Here is a 27,380-nt window from a genome sequence, read left to right on the forward strand (position 1 = left end):
AAATAATCACATAAGCTAGTGTGGTCATCGGCAAAATAAGTTTGAGGAGGGGGGAAGAAACCACATGTTGTTAATGGGGTTTGTGGGAGAGAAGTCTTCCCTGTAGCCTGCAGATTTACAAATCATAGACATACACCATCTTAAAAATAAGTTTAGGCAGAACCTAAAGCAAAGTGATGAGTATGGATAAGGTTTCAAACCTAGGAGCACTATAATTGATCCTATCATAAATAAGTTATTTAAAGATGCTGTTTGTCATAATTTCTAATTTTCTAAAGCACACAGCATATGGAATCATTTTGTGGATTCATAAAGGTTTATGGTAGACTAAGGTAACCAGATAATCTACATAATTTTAAATATTACAGAAGCATTTATACACACTATACTGGAGTATTTAGACAAATTTTCAGTCCACCTGTCAATAGTCCTCAGGGTTTAGTTCTTGACTGCATTTTTCTACTGATAAAGTATATAACCGGTGTGGTGAAACCCTTAACTACCACACAGTAATCTGCAAAGTTTACACATTCTTCGTGAATTGTTAGGTTAACTGGTTTTTGCTGTGTACAACTTCACACACAATGGTAAGGAAAGGTGGGCTTATGGGGTGGTGCGGCAACCGTCTTCATAGGAAAGCTGGACAGTAGCAGAAATGATTGGCAAACAAGTTAACAAACTGAACAGATTTACTTAATATGTGTTTCTCCAAGTATATGAAGACCCATTACAAATAATGCACCAAGAAACAAGAGTCCAGCTATCACATTGTCAACCAGGAGGAGGCGCCCTTAAGTTAGCACGTGCGATTGTATCATAGTGAAGACACTCCAAGTGCTAGTGCGTTGAGTGCCTGCCACTAGCCATTCTGTATCGTGGCAGCAGAGGGCACTCATAGTCCAGAGCCGCTGGAAGCATGGCTCATAGGGCGTGTACCATTGGGTCCACCAGATCCCGCACAACCACTATCGGTGTCTGACGGAAACTTGCCATTCTATTACCAACCTATAGATGTCCATGGGGTGGTATCAATAAGTGATGTCACAGTTTTACATAATGAAACTGTAAATTAGTATCATAACACAGAAACAGACTATAACTCCTTCTGTGAACGAGGAAGAATTGTATGTTGTGCGCACCATACAATACTTTTGCTTAGTAATGGCTAGTGGTACGTCTCTCTTTCCTTTCGAAGGGTGGAAATATTCACAACAAATTCAAAAGGCTGCATGCTTTGTTCATAAGCCATGAATGCACAAACAGTTCTTTCCCACAGAACTCTTATAAAAAACAAACGTGACAGTCATTTACTTTGGAAATTGATTAGTCAGCTGTTACAGTCTCATCAGGCTCGTATATTATTTCCCTCTTCTTCATACACAGACAGGATTAGCTCGTCTTGTGATAATGTGAAATCTGTCTAATGATGCTTGAATCTAATAGCAATCCTATGTATGATCTAATAGTAAGCTCATTATAAAGTGTCTTGTGAAAGGAGTCATTGCAATCCCGGGAGCTGAAAGACTTACCTTGGGGGGGGGGGGGGAAGGGACAGGTATACACACTCTCTCTCTCTCTCTCTCTCTCTCTCTCTCTCTCTCTCTCTCTCTCGCTCTCGCGCGCACATATCCATCCGCACATAAGAGACACAAGCAGCTTACTGAGTTGCCCTATTTTATCATTTTCTCACATAAACCATTTTTCATCGTGATACAAAATTTTTCTTTATCCATAGTTCTGGAAATTTTAATCCAAGTGTTATCAACTTCCCATTTTGTTGATATCTTCTACAAGAAACAATGTGTGATGTTTGCCTGCTTTATTCCTTCATTGATACTCCTTGGTGTCGACATACTGGATTGTTACACTGGCTGAAAAATGGGGGTATGGGGTGGAAGTTCAACACTGGCTACTGTAAATGATGTAGCCGACAGTTGCACAGTTGCATTTCAAAGTTCTTTACTTTCACTATTCACAACCCCACAATATTATACAGTTATGTTTACAGTTCACTATTGGTTAACTTTTGATAAGCCTCATTAATAGTTTGCAGGCAAACGTCAGCATACTGCTACGATAGTTTACCGTTAAAAATCTGTGAGGAGTAGAAACCCAACCACACAGCTCTTGCAGAATAATATGGTACGTTTGATACTATTGAATAGAAACTGTCATTATTTTAACATATGGCCTATGTGTGTTACACTTATTTCACGGTTAAGTTGATGCATTGTTGTTGATCTAACCATTACAGTTTCCTCGTCTGAAAATCGGCCGTGAACTGACTGTCTTGGGACCAAAAATCAGGCTTTTATATATCCTCACAATAAGAGGCACTGAAACTATACATTTTTCAATGTTTAAGTTACAGAAATTAAAATTAAAACATAACTCATTCAATTAACTGCATATATAGAAAAATTCCTTCTTTTTAACAGTTTCTTCTACTACAAAGGTTAGGCTGAATTATTTGTTTAAATGATGAAATTAAGATATAGTTATACAAGCAATACTTTTGACAAACCTTGTGATTATTTTGGAATTAATTAAGGGCTGACTTTGTTAACATGTTTTCGAATAGCGCCAAATAAACACCTCAAGAATCCTAGTGGTTCTTCTTCCAAATGCTTAGAATTAGTACAGAATCTATATTTATGTATAAGTCAACAATAGAATCTAAGTCATGAAACAGTTACCGATTTCACCCTATAACAAAAGATATTAGCTCGGAATAGTCAAAATAAATTAGGAAATTGAGTACATACACAAAACTAAGCACAAACTTAGATATAGTGGTATATTCCGTAAGACTGTGGGCCAACCTTTCTCTCTTATGGAACTGCAGATCATCCTCACGTATGTAAATGAATTAGGCAAAAATGAAAGTAAAATGACTTTAAGGAGGCATGTAGCAAAACAATAGAGGAAGTGAAAAGATCCCGACTTGCTTTGTCACAAACAGCTATAATGGGTAAGAATACATGATACGAATTGCACAGTTTCTACTGCTTTTCAAATAAGGAGATGCTGTTTGTAAATTTTCCTTGAGACATTTGAGTCTCATCTTTATCTATGATAATGATGGAAGCTGAAGAAATAAAGATTTGTGCCATGACTGGAACTTGAACCTGGGTATCCTTGCTTACTAGGCAGGAATGCTAGCCGTTACACCACCACAGCTCTGTAGCTAAGATTGTTGCACAGACTACCCTAGTCCAATGTCCTCCCTAACACACACTTCAGTTCACATCTGTGCTGTGGTGGTGTAATGGCAGCATTCCTGCCTAGTAAACTAGGAGACCTGGTGCTCTTTTATTTCATTGCATCTTTTCATGCCTCTTTATTTTCCACTTTCATGAGCTCTATATTTATCTCCCTTTTAGAATTTATTATCAAAATACCACTTTCATCTCAGTGGAAAGGGCTTTAGCAGTTCATTTGAGAATGTGTTCAACCCTCCTTTAAGCATCAATACATTCTTACATTATACATTTGCATAATAACACTGGAGATCAAATTTCAGTAAGAAAGATTTTCAGCTCGTATTTGGTACATTGTGCATGTAGTTTCTGCAATTGTAGCTGCAGTGTACTGAGCATGAGCTCTTTACCTCTCACCTCTTCCTCCTGCACCCTTGATTTGGTGCAGTGGCTAAGGCACATTCAGTGAAGGTGTTGTTCCACCCGGATATAGATTTCCTGTATTTTCCAATTCACTTCTGGTGAGGCCACTATACAGTAGTGCACTAGGTGTTGCCTCATTTTCCTTAATGGAGTGAGGCAGCACGTTAAAGAGCCTGAAGTATTTTAAGATTTACCTATGTAACTGGGTGGATGAGGTGCTTGTAGTTCAAAGGAAAACATGGTGTACCTCCACCACTAGCAGTACTAAGCCTAAGGGAACATTGTAGTGTAATATTTTGAGCCAACCATTTGTTTGATCACTTCTTCACTTATTGTCTGGAGTGCATTGTAATAATCTATTTTTACTGTTGTTCTTTGTAAATTGTTTTAGTTTCCTGTAACTCGTGTTTCACTGTTTATGAGGGATGGGTAGAAAGTTATTGATCTGATGAAGAAAATACAAAATTAAAGAGAGAATGTCACCTGTAGTTTTATCTTTCATTATTATTTTTTAGCATTGTCATCTTGTAAAAAAAAATTTCTTTAGTCTAATGACTTTCCATCCTCTTAATGCCCCCAGTATAATAAAATTTGTCCACAATAAGCATCTGTTCTGCTGTCTCTTCATGCGATATGATGTGGAAACACTTCAAACAAAGGATATTATTGTTGCAGCAGTGATTTGAGACGTTTGAAGGTGCATTATTATGAAGGACGATATCTTTCTTCTTTGCAAGATACAGAGGTTTAGCCTGATTAGCCTTCTTCAGATTATCTAGTACTGAACTATCCCCAGTGATGGTTTTGCACTTCTGAAGATAATCTGTGAGCACCATACTACAAGAATTCTAGAAAATAGTAGCCATGACTATTCCTGCAGATGGAATTCTTTTGACTGATGCTTTGTCTCAGGTGTGTTGTGATTTCATCTACTGTTATGAAACTATTTTTGAACAATGTTTCAGCCATTGAGTCGCGACCAAATTTTTGTGTTAAAATACAGTGGATAGGGACCAATTTGCCCTTAACATTCTTCCATACCTTCAGCTGGCAAACATGAAGTTAAACATTTAAGTTTTGCCACGATCTCATCAGTCATATATGCTTTTGCACATCTTCATTGAGTAGATAATTATGCTGAAATTCAGCAGCCCGTTTCTTAATGACAGAAGCAAAGAGGGGATATCTTTTAATGCCAAATCCAAGTCCTTTTCTTTCATTTGTTTGGTTTAAACCTGCTAAAATTTTTATGGTAGCTCATAATTCAGTTTCATCCATTTTACATTAAAATCTTAATATTTTTATAGGAAAAGACAGATAGATACTTACCATAAAGAAGACACATTAAAAAGTCGCAGACAGGTACAATTAATTGTGCTCGTTTGTAACTTATGATGTCTTCTTTATGGTAAGTAGCAATCTGTATTTTCCTGCATTGTTGATATTTCTACCTGGAGTTTCCATTGTTTGATTTTGTGAACATTTTATAGTTTAGATGATCACTAGAAGCAAATAAATAAAATGTATTTAGTTGAGTTGACTACTGTCTTCGGTTCGTTCCTCCTAGTACGTACAATTGAGTATTTTCCTGAGAGCTTCAGTGTCCCATTTTTGCAATATTTCAGGGTAATCTTCAATATTAACAATGTGACTTTTTGTTTCAAATACATCAGGGGTATCCTGCCATGCTAGATACGCATTGTAATAAGGGAATGTAATAAAGATATCTGTCTAAATTTAGTGAAAAATGGAGTTGTCGGTCATTGACAATAAGCTCCTTAGAATTTCCCTAGTGTCTTTCCCCACTTTTCACAAAATCACAATGCAAGAAAATTTGAATAATTATTACTCCCTCCATAATTATGGACTCTGATACATAACTGCCAATTTCCTCCATGTATATTGGCCGTTGGCCCTGTCACATCACTCAGGAAAAGTAAATGTGGTTGTCTGAAGAAATTATTGTATTATAAGAGACTCGTACTTTGTTTTGCAGGGTCTGTTAAAGAAGCTGATTGAAAATCTTCGATGCCATTTGATGAATTTTCATATAGCATTACGTTGTCTGCACTGCTTCACATCATCACTTCCAACGTCTCCCCTTGGAAAAACAGTATGTATTACTGCATTTTTGTTAGATTTTCCTTAGTATGTAAATTTGTATGTATTTTTGTTTTTCTTATGTCTTAAACTTATCAAAGGCAACCAGTGTATGAAAGGATAAAGATTTGAATGATCGAAGCTTAACTTCAGGTCATTAAAAATGCAGTGCGATGAACAAATGTAAAATTCCAGAATGAGATTTTCACTGTGCAGCGGAGTGTGCGCTGATATGAAACTTCCTGGCAGATTAAAACTGTGTGCCCGACCGAGACCCGAACTCGGGACCTCTGCCTTTCGCGGGCAAGTGCTCTACCATCTGAGCTACCGAAGCACGACTCGCGCCCGGTCCTCACAGCTTTACTTCTGCCAGTACCTGTAAAATTGCTCTAATTTGTTAATGATTAGCATTTTAGTGCAGCCATACCATGTAGGTAGGAGCAGTGTCATCTACATTCTGTACAAATGGAAAAATTACTTGGCAAGTTTCAAAATCAGACCACATTGAATGTTGATCGTTCATGAGAATATCATTTTCTGCCTCGTGTGATAAGAAGAATCATCTATTGCTCGTATCGGTCAAGATCTCGTGACATGCCGAGTCGACGAGTTCAGGAGGGCCATATCTTACACTTGTAGGATCTGAGTGGCCCCGTGTGACTGAGCACCTGAAAGGACATACAAATTATTCGTGTGGCCGCATTGCACACATTTCAGTATGTGGGCTTGTTTGCAGACCAGTATCCACATGGACAAAGCAACATCATTTGGAACACTGCAGACTGTCAGCCCAGCAACAGTTGTTACAGCCTCTCTCAGTGCAGCGGCAGACCGAGTACTGCCACAGTGTTGCACCCAATGACAACACCGTGGACACGGGAGTGGCATTACGTGTTTTTTTTTTTCACAAAAGTCAGTCCTCTGCTTATAGCATCAGTCTGGACGTATCCACGTGTGGAGCCTCAGAGTAGAAAGAACACTTCCAGATTGCATTCATCTCCATCATATTGACATGGCACCTAGCACAATCTGCTTCTGGCCATCCTGATTGCATTTTCTGTGCCTTCCTTAAAGCACTTGAGGCAAATAGTGTGATGGTTTGCAGGCAATGGCCGTTTACCTTCTCCGTCCTACCTCAATACCGGCCTGTGCTCCATCTCTAATGACCTTGTTGTTGAAAGGACATTAAACACTAATATCCCTTCTTTACTTAGTTCCACCCTGGCGTGTAAGTATTGGGTGCCATTGGGTACACAACAGGATCACTTAGGTTCAAACGGCCAGTAATTTGGAGAGCAGCCTTTGTATTTCTGATGCGTTAGGGTATGTGGCTGTTTCTAAATCTTCCAGCAAGACAACACGAGACCACACATCATCCCAATCTATCTCAATTCAGAGGATGTTCGACTGTTACATTACGAGCTAGTTCTCCACATCTCGACTGTTGGAAACGTCCAACCGTGTGTTGCTGAGAGTGTGGCATGGCACTGCTCGCCAGTAATAAACTGTGGCTCACAACTGAAGCTGCATGGAGTTGCAGCTCTGTGTAAATTTCGGATCTTGTATAGCATGAAAGGACCTAAAAATGTAACAAATTCCCACAGTCCAGCCACAGAGGAGCATTCCCCTCATAACTCAGTACCATCCGGGACTTGAGCAGCTGAATTACATTCTCCTCCAGGCTTTCGATTACCTCTTGTTGTGCCCTGAAATCAGAAATGTCCTGCCCACTATCCTTCCCACCCCTCCTATCGTGGTATTCCGCCGTCCACCGAACCTGCGCAATATACTCGTCCATCTTTACGCAACCCCTGTTCCCAATCCCTTACCTCATGGCTCATACCCCTGTAATAAACGTGGATGCAAGGCCTGTCCCATACACCCTCCTACCATCACCTACTCCAGTCCAGTCACTAACATCACCTATCCCATCAAATGCAGGGCTACCTGTGAAACTAGTCATGTGATTTACAAGCTAAGCTGCAACCACTGTGCTGCATTCTATGTAGGCATGACAACCAACAAGCTGTCTGTCCGCATGAATGGCCACTGACACACTGTGGCCAAAAAACAAGTGGACCACCCTGTTGCTGAACACGCTGCCCAACATGATATCCCTCACCTCAGTGATTGCTTCACAGCATGTGCCATATGGATCCTTCCCACCAACACCAGCTTTTCTGAATTGCGCAGGTGGGAACTTACCCTGCAATGCATCCTACATTCCCCTAACCCTCCTGGCCTGAACCTTCGATAGTCACTGTCCTCACCCATCCAGCACCCTCCATGTTCCCATTCCAGCACTACACAACTGTCATTTCACCGCCATACCCAATCTTTTAATTTCTTTTTGTTTCTCTCCTTTTCACTACTTATCCTCTGCCCCCCCTCTGCACCTTCTCTCCTTACCTCAGTCTAAACTGCAACACTTCACTGTCCGCCACTCCCACTATACTATCCCTCCCCCTCCCTGCCCCAGCATAATCCTTATCCCCACCCAGTCGCCACTCCCGTCATGCACTGGTGCTGCTGCTCGCAGTGTGGTTTCAGCTACACATATCACTATGATATCCCTCATCTCAATGACTGCCTCACAACCTGTGCCATATGCATCCTTCCCACTAACACCAGTAACAAAATGTCAGTTTGGTTTTCAGAAATGCTTTTCATCAGAAAATGCTATATATGCTTTCACTAATCAAATATTAAATGCTCTGAATAACTGAACATCACCCATTTGAAGTTTTTGTGATCTCTCAAAGACTTTTGGCTGTGTGAATCATAAAATTTTTCTAGGTAAACTTAAGTATTGTGGTATGTGTGGAACAGTGCACAAATGGTTTAATTCATGTTTATGTGGAAGAATGCTGAAGGTTGAAATTTGCAGTACAGACAATCTGCAAAAATCAGCAGAGTCATCTAACTGGTAAGTTTCAAGGACGATGTCCCACAGGGTTCAGTTTTGGGTCCATTATTGTTCTTAATAGATATTTATGACTTGCCACTCTACGTTCATGGAGATGCAAAGCTACTTCTTTTTGCTGGTGATGTATTATAATAATCACACCCAAAAAACAAGAATTAGCTGGGAAAATTGAAAATAATTCAGAAAATTATTAAGTGGTTCCCTGCAGATAAACTCTCACTAAATTTTGAGAAACACAGTATACACTAATTGATAAATATAGGCTTTGAACACAAGTCTCTTTCTATTGGGCAGAATATTCAAAATTTCTGGGTGTTTGATTAATGAGAAATTGAATTGGAAGAAACACAGTGATGATGACCTGCTGAAACATTTGCAAATTTTGGTGATAAATAAATCAGTAAATTAGCCTAACTATGCCTGTTATCATTCACTACTTTCATATGGCTTCATATTTTTGGGATAATTCATAATTAAGAGAAATAATATTCATTGCACAGAACTGGGTAATCCAAATAATAACTGGAGCCCACCCAAAATCAACTTGCACACATTTTTTTAAGGAACTAGGGATATTCACAGTACCTTCACAATACATATGTTCACTTACAAAACTTGTTAATAATAACCCATCCCAGTTCAAAAACAATAGCAAAGTGCATAACTGCAGCACTAGAAGAAAGGATGATCTTCTCTATTTTGGGTTACATATGATTTTAGCACAAAAAAGGGTGAATTACACTGTCATAAAAGTCGTAGTTCATTTACCAAATAGCCTTAAAAGTGTGATACATAGCCAGGCAGCATTTAAAAACAAATTAAAACAATTTCTGAATGACAGCTCCTTCCACTCACTAGATGAATTATTAAATATGAAGTAGTAACTATAAAAAGAAAGTTATTAATTACATTGTATAGAAAACCTTGCATTAAACTGATATGTTCGATATCATTACAAACTGTCGTATTCATGATCTGTGGAATAAGAAGTATTAATTTAATGTTGTTGTTGTTGTTGTTGTGGTCTTCAGTCCTGAGACTGGTTTGATGCAGCTCTCCATGCTACTCTATCCTGTGCAAGCTTCTTCATCTCCCAGTACTTACTGCAACCTACATCCTTCTGAATCTGCTTAGTGTATTCATCTCTTGGTCTCCCTCTACGATTTTTACCCTCCACGCTGCCCTCCAATGCTAAATTTGTGATTCCTTGATGCCTCAAAACATGTCCTACCAACCGATCCCTTCTTATAGTCAAGTTGTGCCACAAACTTCTCTTCTCCCCAATCCTATTCAATACCTCCTCATTAGTTACGTGATCTACCCACGTTATCTTCAGCATTCTTCTGTAGCACCACATTTCGAAAGCTTCTATTCTCTTCTTGTCCAAACTAAATGTAAACATGAAATTGGAATTAGTGAAAAGTCCCAGATGGAATGGAACAATATTATGAAAAGGATAGTTGCTTCTCACCATATAACAGAGATGCTGTCACAGATAGGCACAACAAGAAGACTTTCACAAAATGAGCTTCCAGCCAACAAGGTGTTTGTCAAAAATAGACTATAGACACAGTCAGAGTCTGGCTTCAGATGCCAGAGACTGTGGTCGTGTGTGTGTGTGTGTGTGTGTGTGTGTGTGTGTGTGTGTGCGCGCCCCCTCCCCCAAGCCTTGTTGGCCAAAAGCTCATTTTGGAAAGTCTATTTGTTGTGCCTATCTGCGACTAGCAACTCCACTATAAATTGAAATTAAATTAGTTTTAAGCTTTAGTTATGCAAAAAATAAAACGTATTTTGTGTGGATGTTGGCCAGAAATGCTATTTGAATATTATAATCATGCAGAGTAACAACAATCGAAATTATATATTTTTAAGATACAAAAAAAGCATACTTGAAATGGAACTGGATAGGTGCTCAAAGAAGAACATCAAAATGTTAGTAGGCGATTTTAACGCACAAATAGGAAGGGAGAAAAAATACCATGGAACAGTAGGCCTCTTCCCAGGTCACAAAAGAACTTCAAAAAATGGAGAAAGGCTTATAGAGGTATGTAGGCATTTCAACTTGAAAATAATGACAACACATTTCAAAAAGCTGAGCCGAAAAACTAAAACATGGAGATCACCAAATCCACTTCTCGGAGAATTCCAAATTGACCATGTGGCTATCTCACTTCATTGTCAAGAAGAAATTCAAAACACTAAAGTGCTGAAAAGCCTTGATGTTGATTCAGACCACTATTTGACTACGATTAAATTCAGACCACTCCCATTTCGAAAAGAGAAGAAAACCTTTTACAAAATTCCAAAATATAACACAGAAACTTTAAAAAATGAAGAAATTAAACAACGGTTTCAAAGAGCATTGCACAAAGATAGCGATGGCATATCCACAATAAATAAGGAAGCGGGATGGGAGGAGATCAAAAACGAAATAGTTGAAATAGCAAAAGAAAATTGTCTCGTGAAAAGAGTAAGAAGACATCCATGGTGGGACAATGAATGTGATGAGAACCTGGAGAAGAGACAGAAATTGTGGCAGAAATGGAACTCCACAAAAGATCCTCAAGATCTTGACAATTTTAAAATCCAGAGAAGAGAAACAGCTAAGCTTTTCCATAATAAAAAAAAGAAGACAATTTCAGGATAACCTAGAACAGATTGAGGAAGACTTTAAAAGAAATAATTCTAGAGATTTCTACAAAACTTTTAGAAAACAGCTAACCAAATACCAATCCCCAAATTTATGTTTTAAAGATGAAGAGAACAAGCTAGGTTTGACAAACAAGACTAATTGTGAAATATTAGCAAAATATTTCGAGAATCTACTAAATTGTGAACCCCCCAAAGATAAAATGAGTTTTGAAAACCACCGAAATACTAATACCGAGTCAAAACCTCCAGACGCTGAAGAAATAAAACACATAATACACAGTCTAAAAAACAATAAAGCCCCAGGTGAAGACTCCATAGTACCAGAAATCCTAAAAATAATGGATACCAACCTCCCACAAGTTTTGGAACATATGTTTAAGAAGATCTGGGACGAAGAAAGAATTCCTGAAGACTGGCAGTGTGCCCTGATACACCCACTACACAAAAAGGGGGATAAGATGAATGTTAATAATTATAGAGGGATCTCGCTACTACCAGTAGGATACAAAATTTTGTCAAGGAAATTACTTCAAATCGTGGAGCCAGTTCTGGATAAAAAAATAGGTGAATATCAAGCAGGTTTTAGACAAGGTAGATCCTGTGTTGAACAAATATTTAACCTGAAAACACTAATTCGTTACAGAATCTCAAGAGGCCAGAGATTTGCAATAGTATTTGTAGATTTCAAAAAAGCATACGACTTGGTAGATAGAGAAACACTACTGAAAGTATTGGAAGAATTTGGGGTCGATAAGAAAACAATTCAAATTATCAAACAGACGCTAACAAACAGTAAGGCCAAAGTTAAATTTATGGGTGAAATTTCAAGGAAGTTCGAAATTAAAACAGGTGTTAGACAAGGTGATGGTTTATCCCCAATCCTCTTCAACTGCGTACTGGAAAAGATATTGAGAATATGGAAAGAAGAACTCAAAGGCACCAAGAATGACATCAGAATTGGAACAAAAAAAGAAAAAATAGAAGTGGACTGTTTAGCTTTTGCAGACGATCTGGCAATAATTACAGAAAACGAAGAAATAGCTCAGAATTACTTGGAGAAACTACAAGAAGTTTCGGCCAGAGCTGGACTGCAGATTTCATTTGAAAAAACCGTGTATATGTCTAATCATAGAAATAACAAGAAAAATCTTATTACTAAATACGGCAATATTAAGAGAGTAGAAAAATTTAAGTATTTAGGTGAAATAATCCAAGTGAATGGTTTAGACAAGAGTGCAAACCAGGCGAGAGCAAGGAAAATGGAATTTGCTTTTCAAAAAACCAAAGACATATATAACAAAAAAAACATTTCGATTCAAGCTAAATTAAGACATTATAAAACTGTCATTAGACCAGAATGCCTGTATGCATCGGAGTGCCTAACTCTTAACAAAAAGGGGGAAATAGAAAACATGGAAAGGAAAGAAAGGAAAATTTTGAGAAAAATATTAGGACCGAGAAAGATTGGAGAAGAGTACAAGCTAAAGAGTAATAAGGAAATATACAAAACTATTGAGAAAGTGAGTGATGCAATGCGTAAACGCAGACTAACGTTTTATGGTCACCAGTCGAGGATGGATGGAAACAGACTAACAAGAAAAGTGTTTGAACATAGTAACAGGAACGAAAAAACCAACAATAAATGGATACAGATGGTGAAAAAGGATTTGGCCTATTTTAATGTCACCCGTGAGTCAATCAGGGACAGGAAAAAGTTTAGACAAATAGTGAACGAAATTAAGTGTTTTCCAGAAGAAACGAAACTAAAGAATAATAACAGGAAATGGTCGGAAGAGCGGAGGAGGAACCATTCGAAAATGATGAGGAAATATTGGGAAGAGAGAAAAAAGATCAAAAAGCCGGGCAAGTGAATTGTTGAACGTGGTCCAAAGATGGCCGAAATCGAAAGAAGAAGAAGAAAAAAAGCATATGTTAACAGTTGCACTCCACACTATATTTCCCACCTTTTCAGTCAATGTTCACATGGTGATTAACTTTTCCTCATAAAAAAACAACAAACGACCATACGTGACATAAATTTAGGCACTATCATAAACTCAAAATTAACATACATCAACTACAGTACTGTTGAAACCAGGCATGGGTGGCTTCATCTGTTTCCGGGAAAGTTAGCTGCTTCCTTTTTAATCATTAAAAAGGGGCTTTTATTTTCTGCAAATTTAATATTTTTTTTCTATTTCTTGTCCAGTCACCAACAACTGGAGGTGATAAGCAATTTTGACTAGCTTTTGAACACAATTTCATGCTATTGTGAGTCGGTTTTATTGCTTCTAATTTCTTTCGAAGCCAAACCATAATGCATTTCTTTTTTAACATTGTCATTTTCATAAATATAGCAATTGGTATGTAACTGTTTGGAAGATGACAAACAACTAAAACATGAGGAAACAATACTGCTGCTGTATTGTTAATGCATACGAGGTGCGGCTAGAAAAAAACCGGACTGATGCTGGAAAAAACATTTATTTACAATTATTTACAATTTCATGTTATCTCCTTCAATGTACTCTCCTCCTCGGTCTCTACACCGCTCCATACGAATTTTCCACTGTTCATAGCAATGCTGCAGATCATTTTCGGTAAGTCCATACATTACTTCCGTCGCTTTTTCTTTTACTGCTTCAACAGTCTCAAATCTAGTTCCTTTCAAAGCTGACTTGACTTCAGGGAAAAGAAAAAAGTCACAGGGGGCCAAATCAGGTGAGTAGGGTGGATGATCTAAGATGGGAATGTTGTGTTTTGCCAAAAACGTCTTCACTGACAACGCACTGTGAGCTGGGGCATTGTCTTGGTGAAGGATCCATGACTTTTTTCTCCACAAATCGTTCCGTTTTCTCCGTACTCGCTCACGTAGGGTAGCCAGGACGCTAATGTAGTAATGCTGATTCACTGTTTGTCCCTCTGGTACCCAATCAATGTGCACAATCCCTTTGATGTCAAAAAAAACAATCATCATTGCCTTGAATTTCGATTTTGACATTCGTGCTTTTTTTTTGTCGTGGAGAACCAGGAGTTTTCCAATGCATCGATTGGCGTTTAGTTTCGGGATCGTAAGTAAAAAACCACGATTCATCGCAAGTAATAACATTTTGTAAGAAGGTGGGATCACTTTCAATGTTTTCCAGGATGTCAGAACAAATCATTCTTCGGCGTTCCTTCTGTTCAATTGTAAGACACTTTGGAACCATTTTTGAACACACTTTGTTCATGTTGAAACTTTCATGAAGAATCTGCCTAACACTTTCCTTGTCAACTCCTGTAACTCCGACACTGCTCTGATTGTTAAACGGCGATCTTGTCGAACAAGTTTACTGATTTTTTCAATGTTTGCATCAGTTTTTGCTGACAAAGGTCTGCCAGTGCGAGTGTCATCACTGGTGTCTTCGCGGCCATCTTTAAATCGTTTAAACCACTCAAACACTTGTGTTCGCGATAAACAATCATCGCCGTACACTTGTTGTAACATTACAAACGTTTCACTTGCAGATTTCCCTAGTTTGAAACAAAATTTGATGTTAACACGCTGTTCTTTCTGTACACTCAACATTTTCCGACGCACAGACAAAACGTCAACTACTTAAAACAGACGCCACGGGCAGACTGAGTGCAGGAGGCAGATGAAACTCGAGCAGTAGGCGGAGCGAGAGTCACGTGACAGGCCACGCGACTTTCAGCCTTATTGCATTCGTTTTATTGTTTCACCAGTACTAGTCCGGTTTTTTTCTAGCCACACCTCGTACATTGACTTTTGTCATTGTTGGAACAATGCTGCTAGTGTCACTGCTAAGGCAGTACAAGAGAATAATTTTTTCCTATAACGGGAGTCATTAACAGCTTATTTGTAGAATTAAAGTGGAATAACAAGTATAATGTCCCTTTTAAAATCAGTTAAGCCATCAGACTGAATTACATAAAAGATGGTTTCCAGGCTGAACTTTGCTCAACTCTCGTAACCCTCAGATAATCAATAGGTGATCACAAAGACCTAAGAAACCTTGAGATAAGCATAAGGCAAGTGGAAGACGTTTTAACCTCAGATTAACAAAAGCTGTGGTACTTCGTTAATAGTGGTTCTAGTTACTACGAAATAGTAGGAGGTTCATGGAGGTTTGCAGAGTATAGATGTAGCTGAAATTCATTGAATGTACAGATTTGAAATTATCAGGTCATTCTGTATGTTACTAACATGTTTGACTAGACCTAAAATTGTGTAAAAAGTCTTAAATTGTTCTGTGTTTACCGTTAACATTTGCATTATCCTTTTGTGTTCGCTGCGAGTATGAAATGATCACACCACATAATTAATTGGCTAGGATTGTTCAGCTGCCTGATGCGAGTATTTCTGTTCGATGCCACTTCATCTCCGTGCGCGTCTTTGTGATGAAGGTGAGATGAAAGTATTGAGACAACACAATGTGCAACCGACATCTCTTTGCACCTGTGGTACATCCGACATAGGGTGTTGCAGCTCACACGCCTGCCGGGCATCTGCCGGTGCTGGTGGGCAGGGGTGGGCAAACACCTGACGCGCTGGCAGTAAAGGATGTCAAATTAAATACCTTTCAGCCATCACTTTTCACCCCTATTTTAATTGGCAGCCAGTTTCACCGTTTTACTGTGCCATCTTCAGGCCTCTGATCAATGTGTAGGAAGAATCTACCTCGGTTGTGTTCAAAACAGGGACCAGCAATGCTAGTACTAGTGGGTATTTGCTATAGTGATCCCTTTAACCACCACCTGAGTCAGTAGTAGTTCTCTCTCTCTCTCTCTCTCTCTCTCTCTCTAATTATTTGTAATTCTGATGTTTTATCTTTAATACTGCATTTGATAATTTATGAAATCTTATTTTGTTCCTCTGACATTACACGTAACAGTTTTTCCAACTGAGTGACCTGTAATATTTTATGAAATTAAAATTAAGACAGTAGTACCCAGAAACTAACGACATGGTAAAATTATAACCTGTTTGAGTGAATTTTCATTGTGAAAATTTAGATCGAAGATGTACATTTGTCTGTTTAGTTACTTTTGAAATCTTATGGCAAGTAATGTGTTCATTCCTCTCTTCCTTACAGATTCGTGAGATGTACTCGCTGTCTGTGTCACAACCAGTTATCGAGTCGGCTGGCTTTAGACAATGTGTCCAGCTGCTCCGTGTGCAGTCGCAGCAGGAATTGTCGACTCTTGTAGCCTCTGCCCTTGCGTGTCTGTCTTGTCAGAAGTCCCAGACAAATCACTGGAGCTCGAAGCTGGAACTGTTGTACAGTACACTAGAGCGTGCTGCCGCAGACCTCCAGCGGGTTGCAGATTTTGAAAGTCCCAGGAAGAAAAGGAATCCAGGAGAAATGGAGAGCCCGACAAAGCGAAGGCCTCCTCTGGTGATGAACAATTTCACAACTCCCACAAAAACCAGAAGTTTATCAAAGTCACCAGTGAGCACTCCAGTGAGGAAGTGTGGTTTAAACAGTCCTGCGAGAAAAACTCCACTGAGAAGTCCAAAGTACGGTAGCTCTGCAAAGAGAGATGTCTGCAGCGGATCAGCTAAAAGAGCTAATCTTTTTGAATCCCCTGAGACTAGTCCTACAAAGAGAGTGGTGAATATGCTAGAAGGGAATTTGAGTAGAAGTGAACTAAAAAAGGTATGTTACTTTCCATATATACACATTCATTATTCTTTTGTGAACTGTCCAGTGATTGTTCATGGGTAATGTGCTGAATATTTATTTTATCCAAGGTGCTCTAGTAATAAGGTGCATTTTTCATTTCCACTACTCTCAGTTCCTGTCTTTATTTTCCAAAACTATCCTTCAGCTAGTTTCTTCAAGACTTCTTCATCTCTTGAAAATGTGTCTTCCATGTGAGAGTAGTCCACTGTCTCATGTGGCAGGGGGAGAACTCAAAATGTCACTGAAATTTGCGGCAGGCATGATTTGAATAGTCATTATGATGAAGAAAGCAAAACCTGATTCTCTTCTTGACAAAACCAGGAAAAGTACCTACTCCTGACCATCACATCTGCCACACTGTTTGAAAGTGTGTATGCTATTCCGTAAGCTGAACATCGTGACCTCATTCCAACTGAAGCAGACATTCTTTGTGATTGTGAGAAGTTTGAGATCCAGGTTGTCAGGTGCAACATCACAAATAAACATTTTCATGCCACAATCGTTGGAACATCTTGTTTGAACCCAGACAGAGAGATGTGATTGACATCCTGACATAATTTTTCTGTTGTTTCCCTAAATTACTTCCAGAAAATCTGGGAATTGGACCTAAAATAGATTATAGCCACATCCTTGCCCTCTTCTCCTAAATTTGAGCTATCATCTGCCTATATTAATGATGGTGAGATTTAATCTCTAAACACCATTTTTAGTTTTAATTTTCTCATGTATACACAAAGATCAAAGACACCTCATTTCACTATTATTTAAGTATTTGAACTCAAATTTTCAAATTTTAGAATTAATATGTGGCAAAAGTTCAGAAGGAACAAAGCAGAATTAATAAAAAAGGAAAATGCTCCCCCGGTTTTGCCAATGGCCCTAACGAAGTTTTTCATTGGGCCAAATTTTATATGAAGAGCAGGGCGAATTATGTTCTTGCCTACAACAAATGCATAACAATATGAGAGCCTGGTTCAAGTGATGGACACTTTGGCCAGTCTTCATTTTTATAATGAAGTGCTTTGGTGCAGTATCCCAGAGGCAAAGGAAGCAATGAAATTCGGTGTTACCATTTTGTAGCCCTACTAATATGACTATGACTTTCAGATCTCCCTAAGTCTGCCATTTAAACTTGTTATAGTTCAATTCCAATAACAATTAGTTCATTAGTTCATATTATCATATTTTCTTTCATGTAACAATATTAGAGCAGGGAAGTTTGTACTCACATCATAGCGGAGATGCTGAGTCACGATAGGCACAGCAAAAAGATTCACACAATTATAGCTTTCAGCCATTAAGGCCTTTGTCAACCATAAAACACACACACACACACACACACACACACACACACACACACACACACACACACACGCGCTCTCACATCTACAGTCTCAGACAACTGAAATCAACACTGCGAGCAGTAGCACCGGTGCATGATGGGAGTGGCAACTGGGTGGGGGTAAGGAGGAGCATTCTCCGTACGGCCTAGCCACCCGTGGTCATCGCATCTGCAGTGATGAGCAATCCCTCTCAAAATACACCGTGGGTCTCACTGAAGTCTTCACTGACCGTAATTATGCTCCCAACCTTGTACTAAAAAAAAATCTGCCATGCCTTATATTTCCAGTCTCCCACCACCTACCAAAGTCCCACAGACCAGCCACAGAGGAGCATTCCCCTCATGACTCTGTACCATCCAGGACTGGAGCAACTGAATTACAATCTTCGCCAGGTTTCGATTACCTCTTGCCGTGCCCTGAAATGAGAAATGCCCTGTCCACTATCCTTCCCACCCCTCTTGCAGTGCTATTCCGCCATCCACTGAACCTACACAATATACTCGTCCATCCTTACACAACCTCTGCTCCCAATGCCTTACCTCGTGCCTCCTACCCTTGTAATAGACCTAAATGCAATATGTGTCCCATACATCCTCCTATCACCACCTACTCCAGTCCGCTCGCTAACATCACCTATTCCATCAAAGGCATGTGATTTACAAGCTAAACTGCAACCACTGTGCTGCATTCTATGTGGGCATGACAACCAACAAGCTGTCCGTGCTCATGAATGGCCACTGACAGACTGTGGCCAAGAAACAAGTGGACCACCCTGTTGCTGAACACGCTACCAAACATAATGTCCATAATTTCAGTGCTTGCTTCACAGCCTGTGCCATATGGATCCTTCCCACCAACACTAGCATTTCTGAACTGCACAGGTGGGAACTTTCCCTGCAATACATCCTACGTTCCCGTAACCCTCCTGGCCTCAACCTTCGTTAGTCACTGTCCTCATCCATCCAGCCCCCTTCCTGTTCCCATTCATTCCAGCACTGCGCAGCTGTCATTTCACCACCGCACCCAGTCTTTTAATTTCTTTTTATTTCTCTCTTTTCCGCTACCCCCCCCCCCCCCTCCTTCCCCACCTTCTTCTCTCCTGCCCTCCATCTAAACTGCAGCACTTCACTGTCGGCCACCTCCACCATACTATCCCTCCCCGTCCCCACCCCACCCAGTTGTCATTCCCATCAAGCACTGCTGCTGCTCGCATTGTGGTTTCAGTTGCCTGAGACTGCCGACCTGTGTGCGAGTTGTGTTTGCATGAATGAGAGAGAGAGAGAGAGAGAGAGAGAGAGAGAGAGAGAGAGAGTGTGTGTGTGTGTGTGTGTGTGTGTGTGTGTGTGGGTGTGTGTGTGTGTGTGTGCGTGTGCGTGTCTGTTATTGACGCGTCAATGGCCGAAAACTATAATTTTGTGAATCTTTCTGTTGTGCCTATTGCGACTTAGCATCTCTGCTATAAGGTGAGCAGCAACTTTCCTTCTCTAATATTGCTACATTCCATTCTGGATTTTCCATTGTTTGATTTCTTTCACGTAAGATGCATACGCAGTCAGAATCAGTGGGAACATGTTGCTGCTATTTAGTAGTACACACTTGAGACTTACTTTGGAGGAGTCAGTGGACAACCTCCACTGATCACTTTCATAGTCAATGTCCATAGCTGCCATTAGTCCCTGTAAATCACTAAAAAATACAAAATTCTTTTCTCTTTCGAAAAGTGGAAGGAATGGCTTATGGTGGTTTCAGAATGCAGTCACATTTACTGTCTTGTCATGACAATGCTACTGTTGTAGTCTTGATGCCAACAGTTCAGCTTTAGCTTTCGACAGTTCCGTGTCTCTCACTAGGTCATTAAGTTCACTCCTTGTAATTTTGTGAATCTCTGTACGCTCATGATTACACACAAAATGATAATCTTTCAAATAACTGTTGTTTGAAGTGCAGCACTAGTTTCACTACCAGCCCTGTCACTATCATAAGCAGATGGGACAGAAACAGGCAGTCTGTCTCCGTGAGGCACTGGTTGCATGGCCAACAGTATGTTAGGATACATCAAGGAAGACTTTTTCTTCTTGGAAATACTATGTGTGAATGGAGTTGTCATACAAAAATAAAAATTGTTCATGTTTTGATGGTTTTTGCCTGGTCATGGGTATAGCATGGAAGCTTTTTTACAATTCAACCACGAATGAATACTTGAGACACAAGATGTACAACATACATGAGGAACCCAAGGTTCGTCCTAATCCCCGATTTCACAGCCACAGTACATTCTGTACACCTTCCTAATACATGATATTGTCTGCATATGTAGCAGAAATTGTCAGCACTGTTATGCATTTGTGAGGCATATTAATCACAGGAAATGCAATGACCACACACTCTAATTACACTTCAATAACACATTCCTCCAGCACACGAACAGAACACAGCTGCAACAGAGTGAAACTGCAGTTAAATGCAATGTGCTCTGCTCCTACCCTCCTCTTCCCCTCCACCTTGTTGCTACAAGCCTTGGCTAAAAATAGTGACAAAATACACTCAGTTGTTGTTACCTGGAACTTCATCGCTCTGTCCACCATCAGTGGGATTTCAAAAGCTGTGTGCAAAGGGATTGACAATGAATGCTAATAGAGTATAACTACCATAAGTGCACCGCCATTTAACAAAAAAAATGAGAGCTAATTCAAGTTTTTCATTGCCATTTTCATTATCAGCATGGTCGCACCATTAAAAAACATTTCTTTCATCCCAGTTACATTTTCACTGTTGGCTTGTATTGTCAAACTGAAGGTTCTGTTATTAAATTTCCAATATGTTCTAGTTGTTGTTTCCAAAGCTACAAACACACACAATTTTCTTTTGTGTATCACATAGTATGTGACATGCATTATAACAAATATTGTTAGCCTACTTAAAATTATTTATATTTACATCTCTGGAAGCTAGTTTTTTCCTGACTTTAAGCAGATGCTAAAGAGTTTTCCATTTTCTCTTCCAGCGGCTTTTAGAACTGAAAGAGCAGCAGTCTAATGATGATGAAGATGCAATGTCAAAATTTGAAGCAATTCGACAAAAACTCCTGGTGTACCTGACTGAAGATGCTTTTCCGGCACTCTTACAACCCCCGACCTCATTGCCATTAGCAGAAGTAATCTTCTTCGACGATGTGGCGCGTGTTAAGTCACGCATCGTGGGGGCTCCTCGTGGGGCAATTCATTCAGCTCTTAGCAACCCGTCAGTCTATCTGGAGGTATGTTCCCTTTTTGTTTTTGCAGCTCAAAAGATGTAAATAGCTATCAAATAAAAAGCTTGCAGACTTAAAGTATTGTTAAAAATGTGAAGACTGTGTTATCCAAAATAATCCTAATCAGAGAGATCTCATTCAAAAATTGGGTTTCTACTTTCTGTTTGCCTGAAGCATTTGTTACACATAAGTGGCTGAGTGGTAAAGTGCCACACTGCAGATCCATAGGTCTCAAGCCCAATCCCCATCAGTCTCAGCATTTTTTTGTGGGTTGATAACACCTTTACCTTTTTACGTCCACAAGATAGTGTTGCGAGTGTCTGGAGAGGTAGAGGGCGTGCTTGTGCACGTCACAGAGGCTCTTTTCTTCAAGTGGCATTTGAGTTTTAGTAAGGCAAGATTCACAGGAAGAAAAATCCAGTTTGTTTAAATGGAATTCTAAGAAGACAAGATTTTTGCGGGAAGAGAGATGTGAACTAGAACTCTGACAAACTTTGAGAGGTTTCTCAAGGATACCTTCCAAGTATTTTGAAATAAGTGACCTTCAGTCTTCAGTGGCTCATTACGGAGTAGTAATGTAATTATGATTTATTTGGTCTGTTGCTGCACTCAGCCTCGATTCTGTTGAAATGCTTCACAACAGTGAAGAAGCCTGTAGTATGCAATAACCAAAATGTACAGCACACAAGACAGAGTTACGCAACAACCCTCAGATGGAACACTGTACTGTGACGCAATTGCTGACTATGCGGGAACGTGTCAGCATAGCATCATTGTGTAGCTTTTCTATTGCATTCAGTGAACACGAGGTGCATCTCGGCCAATGCTTCATCGGTGAACCCATTTGTAGATCTGTGTATCACTGTTAACGTACTGCTAACACTGCTGTAAAAACAGACCTGAGACACAGCCAATCAGAACTGATGAATGCGAACTTGAAGGTGAAGAGTAAAATGGGGACAACTGTTGTCAGCAGCAGGTACCGTGTGCAAATTGAAATTTGTTGTCAAAAGCAGGTCTGGGAGCGTGTGGAAACAAGGCACAGTGCGTAACGTCAACATTTGCACTGTTGTGCAATATTTCCAGTGCAGTGCAGGTGCAAAGATAATTAGGGCAAAAAACCAAACGAAATGCCATAACTTCACAATGAGCTGCCGGAAACTGTGGGTCCCATGTAACAAAATATTAAGAAGGTATCTGTGAACAACCTCTCCAAGTGTGCCACTGGAGGTCTGGTTCACCCTGTATGTGCTGTATTCAAATTGACAGTATGGAAAAGGGCCTGAAACTTACGTTACAGCTTCATCAGGCTGGTGCCATAATGTACATTGAAAAGAAAGCAAATCTACCCCACACGTAAAATTCATGTGTTAGACGAAGAATTAAAAGATTAAAGAAACATAAATATTGGTTCTTTCTAAACTGCATAAATATTTAACTTGCTTGTGCTGCAAAGCGTGTTGTGAGGGATGGCTAGTACAGTTGCCTTTGCATATTTCAGGTAATGAGTTGAAATGTGCAGATCAGGTGTGTTTAGGACGAGGCCTACGAGAAAGATGAGCCGTGGCGTACGAAAATAGGCCTGTGCTCGCTCGCTCAACTCTGCAGACAAACTACGTTGCTACACCTGTTAACTAATAACTAGGTGTGTACGTACAAATGAGAATTGCATCTTCAACCGGAATCCGCTATTATGGAGTCTTACTGTTATTAGTCCTACAGTAATAGGAAGTCCATAGGCCAACTTACAATTTATTACAGCTGTACTGGGGTACAATAAAATTAAAATCATGCCAAAATGATTATCAGTTGCATAAGGCACCATTTCTTATATGAAATAAGCAGAAGAGACTAAATGCTACAAACAAGCAGTTATACCGTTTATATCGAATATTGATCTTGAATTAAATTTTGCTGCAGTAGAAGATGCAATTCTCTTTAGTATGTACATGCGCACCTGTGAGTTAACAGGCTTAAAAACGCATTTTGTCTGCCAAGCTGAGTGAGCGAGCAAGTTCAGGGCTGCCTTTGTGACATATGCACCATGGCCCGTCTTTCTTGTGGGCCTCGGTTTAGGAGTACCGTGCAGGCAATACCAAGACCTCGATCGACATAGGTTCATAGAATTTTCTACAACTCTGTGTGGATTGAAAAAATGGGGTCCCGCGGACCGGTTTTTGTGTGTGTGTTATTGTCCAAAAGGTGACAAGGCCTACCTGCCACACACTTCTTGTAGTCAAGTACAACTGCAGTGCATCTGATCTGTCCACCCCTATCTCCTAACCCTGAATTTTTCCGGATTTCCCAGTTAAAAATAGACTTTCTCCCGGATGAAAACACACTTTTACGGTGTTAAGTAACAGTATATTTTCCATCGGAACTGCAAAGCGTATCAATCCTTTGAATGGTTATGGTTTTACACATGGGCATAGAATTTCCTGGCACTTTAGAAAACGAGACTCGGGGAAAAAGACACCTTTTGGAAATATCTTTGATGTGCAGCACCAACATGTATGCTGTGTATTTTCGTATTACGAAAGTATACAGTGGAATTCCAACGAACACCGCATGTTACTTTCCGAATCATTGAAATCTAGATTACGTTTTGTAGCTCATGTCATGTGATCTCGCCAGCTGATGACAGCGGATATTCATAGCATAGGACACTTGATGTGGTCAGCCAACAGCATCATCACTGTTAAGTTGCACGAACACACAAATGGAAAGTTAATAGTTTAAATTAACACACATAGTGCTGCTACAACAAAAGAAAAGCTTTCACATATAAAATTGGTCTCTAAGTTGCAAGAGAAGCTATGCTTTTGCATATAATGTTGATCTTTTTTGCGCGTGAAATATCACACAAATGTGAAAGTAAAATTTTTAATATTGGCATAAATGTCTGATCTTCAGGGTTCGAAATTCTTCTAAATGGCTCGTCATCAAAGAGTTGATTTTTAAATGAGAGTCAAACGCTCTGTGATTTAAGAAATTCATGGTACATTCTCGCACATAGTTCCACTTATGTAAAAGGATATTTTCTTTGAAAGTAACACTTTTCAAACAACCATTTGCAATATTTTCCCGCGACCTGTTAGAAATAGGTTCATTTCAGCAGTTGCCAGAGCGCGCGGATAACGGGCGACACTGCACTTGCGCAACTACAGTGACGTAGGAAGCCCGTATGTACGTACGTGTAAAACATTAAAAGATCAGACATCAGAGGATACTCCAAGAACATCAGAATTTCGTGAACCATACTAAAATGTACACATTTAAAGTTCATATTTGTATGTCCAGAATCCCAATGAAATAGACCTCGAACTGATATTAAGCTTTTCAGTGTGGTTTTCGGGATGTAAATTTTCTTGGAACACCAGTACTGTATTATATCATGTTTGGTTCTTTATTATGAAATAATGCCATACGTGCTAGAAGATGAAGACGTGCATTTGAAATGCAGCCAACAGTTGAAACTAGCCAGTACTGTGGAATTAAACATTTCGTTTCAAATACATTGACTGCCTCTGCGGAAAAGGTTAATAAAAGTCAAATTTCTTTAACAAACAGACAAAAATAACTTCATTTTTCTGCAAGGCGATTAATGCTTGACTGTCAGAAAGACAGAAATAAAATAAAATCCGAAATTAATAACAGCCTTCCGTAATTATGTGAATGTATTCTAATTCACTCAATAACTCACGGCAACAGATATCTGTTTTGTTTTCATTTGACGCGAGACTAAATGAAGGGGAAACAGCAAAATCACTCATCACGTGGAGACTACCCACTATAACCCAGACTGCTCTGCGCATCAGCCCCGGATGTACGATATTTGCGAACCGGGTCAATACCAAAAAAAATTTAATTTTCAAAAATAAGTTCATCTTGTAGCGCACATCTTTCTGAAAAGTCTGAAACATAAAACATATGTTTTCGAGGAAATATAAGACATCTTATTTGGTCTTAAGTATGCCAAAGTCCAGTGCCGCACCTCTTCATACGGCATTCTTCTTGTCACATGTCACTATACTTCGCTCTGTGGAATTGAGACGTGTAAATTTTGTAATTGATGCCATCAAACTATATTCAGAACAGTGGAAATTGAAATGTCCTGTGGTGCCTCTCCTGCTGCCAGTCAGCTGGTTTCACAGCCTACCCCTCTTCTTTTTTTTTAAAGTCTCGCAATTAAGAGCGGATGGGATTATTTGTAATTGGGAGAATAAGACCTCTTCAGAAAATTTGCACTCTTTATTGCCTATTAGCTAATAACTTGCTGTTTTGTGTGACATAAAATTATTATAGGATACATAAAACCATTAAAGCCAAGAGACAAGCAAGAAAGTGCACGTTTCTTCAATCCTTATCTCCTAGCATTTTTCTCTCTCTGATCTTGCTAGAGTTCTACATGACGTGCTTTCCTTTCTGCGAAGGAATCTATTACCTCATCAAATTTCGTCAAACATGTCGCTACGTGAAAAATTGGAATGTCATTATGTAGTACTGAAATAGCTGTTAATACAAATAATACCCAAGACTGGTGTGGTTTATCTATCTGATCATGTCTATTTTGTCATTGTCTGCTAGATAAAACAATATAGGCCTTTTTACTATTGCAGCAGTTTTGTAACACACCCCAAATAAACGAGACTGTTTTGGCACAAATAGTCATTTTTTATAACATGACAGAATATAATTCATGGAGTATCAATATCAAATGCCTATTAGGCCTACTACAAGCTAAAAGTTTTATTATGAAATAGTTCCACATTTCATTCGTGCGCAGCAGTGTCTCAAGCATGAGTTCGAAAAGTAGTATTGAGAAATTTTTATATACATTTGGAATCATCTTATTCTTCCATAATATGTGTGACATCCCCGTTTCTTCTCCTTACTTGTTCTAACAATCAATCTTGTCATCACCAGTATTGTAGCTACACCTGCCATTGTCAAAATTTGTTCGCTGATTAACTTCACTAACCCTGTCAGAATCACCGGTTTAGTTATCCCGTAATTATTCTCCAGTAAGGCATTGTTACTTGTTTGTACAACACATTTTCCGCATTATTTTCAGAATAGAACTTAAGCGGCTGCTAGCCAGGAACTGTACAACTGGTCCTTACTAGTGTAGCGATCTTGCCAAAAATTTTCTGTCAAAATTTCATTTTCTTAGATACACCGAGAAGATAATATGTAATCTTTCTCACCTGTTAGTTGATTATTTTCATTCTGGTAGTCTGAATCTATGGATTTAACTCATAATTATAACAACACTGATCATTCGCAAACCCAATCAACGACTTGAAAACATGCACAATGCCATCTCAAAAAGCTCTCCATCCTGCTCACTTCCTATTCCTACCTCAGAGTACCACTGTCCACCACTTCTACAACTACCTCCAAACCTCCCTCACGCCCCCTCATAGCTGACAAACTCTGTCCCGCAGACCTACTACACTTGCCCCACCCTCCAAAACTCCCTCCCACCACCACAAAGAAACCAAAAATTAAACAGACCCGCAACACAGTTATGAACCTTTCCTCCAGAAGCCTTAGTCCCACAGAAATATCAATTCTTTCCAAAGGCATCACCTTTTGCCCCACTCCCAAATTCAACCGTGCAGGACTAGTTAAAGACCTTCTCTCCTTCTCCCGGCCCTTACAGTGGAATCACTTTTTCGCCACCTACCTGACCAATAAGGCTCAACCAAAGACCAATATTGAACCTTGCCTATCTCAGTTCACTCCTCCATCCAACCGTGATCCACCCCCACTACCTCAAAACCACCCCCTGTTAAC

The 27,380-nt window shown here is 39.5% G+C and overlaps 1 protein-coding gene across 2 annotated transcripts in view; it reads left to right on the forward strand.

Moving 5' to 3' along the window:
- The window catches only part of LOC126203028 (origin recognition complex subunit 3), a 122,875-nt gene that overhangs the window by 78,708 nt on the left and 16,787 nt on the right, over positions 1-27,380 (forward strand). For both annotated transcript variants that reach the window (XM_049937266.1, XM_049937267.1), the window contains exons 9-11: positions 5,620-5,736; positions 16,398-16,961; positions 21,336-21,587. In XM_049937266.1, coding sequence (XP_049793223.1) covers positions 5,620-5,736; positions 16,398-16,961; positions 21,336-21,587 — 933 coding nt within the window. The remainder of the gene's footprint in view (positions 1-5,619; positions 5,737-16,397; positions 16,962-21,335; positions 21,588-27,380) is intronic.

Source organism: Schistocerca nitens, chromosome 9 (assembly GCF_023898315.1).
Source record: "Schistocerca nitens isolate TAMUIC-IGC-003100 chromosome 9, iqSchNite1.1, whole genome shotgun sequence".
Lineage (NCBI taxonomy): Eukaryota > Metazoa > Arthropoda > Insecta > Orthoptera > Acrididae > Schistocerca > Schistocerca nitens.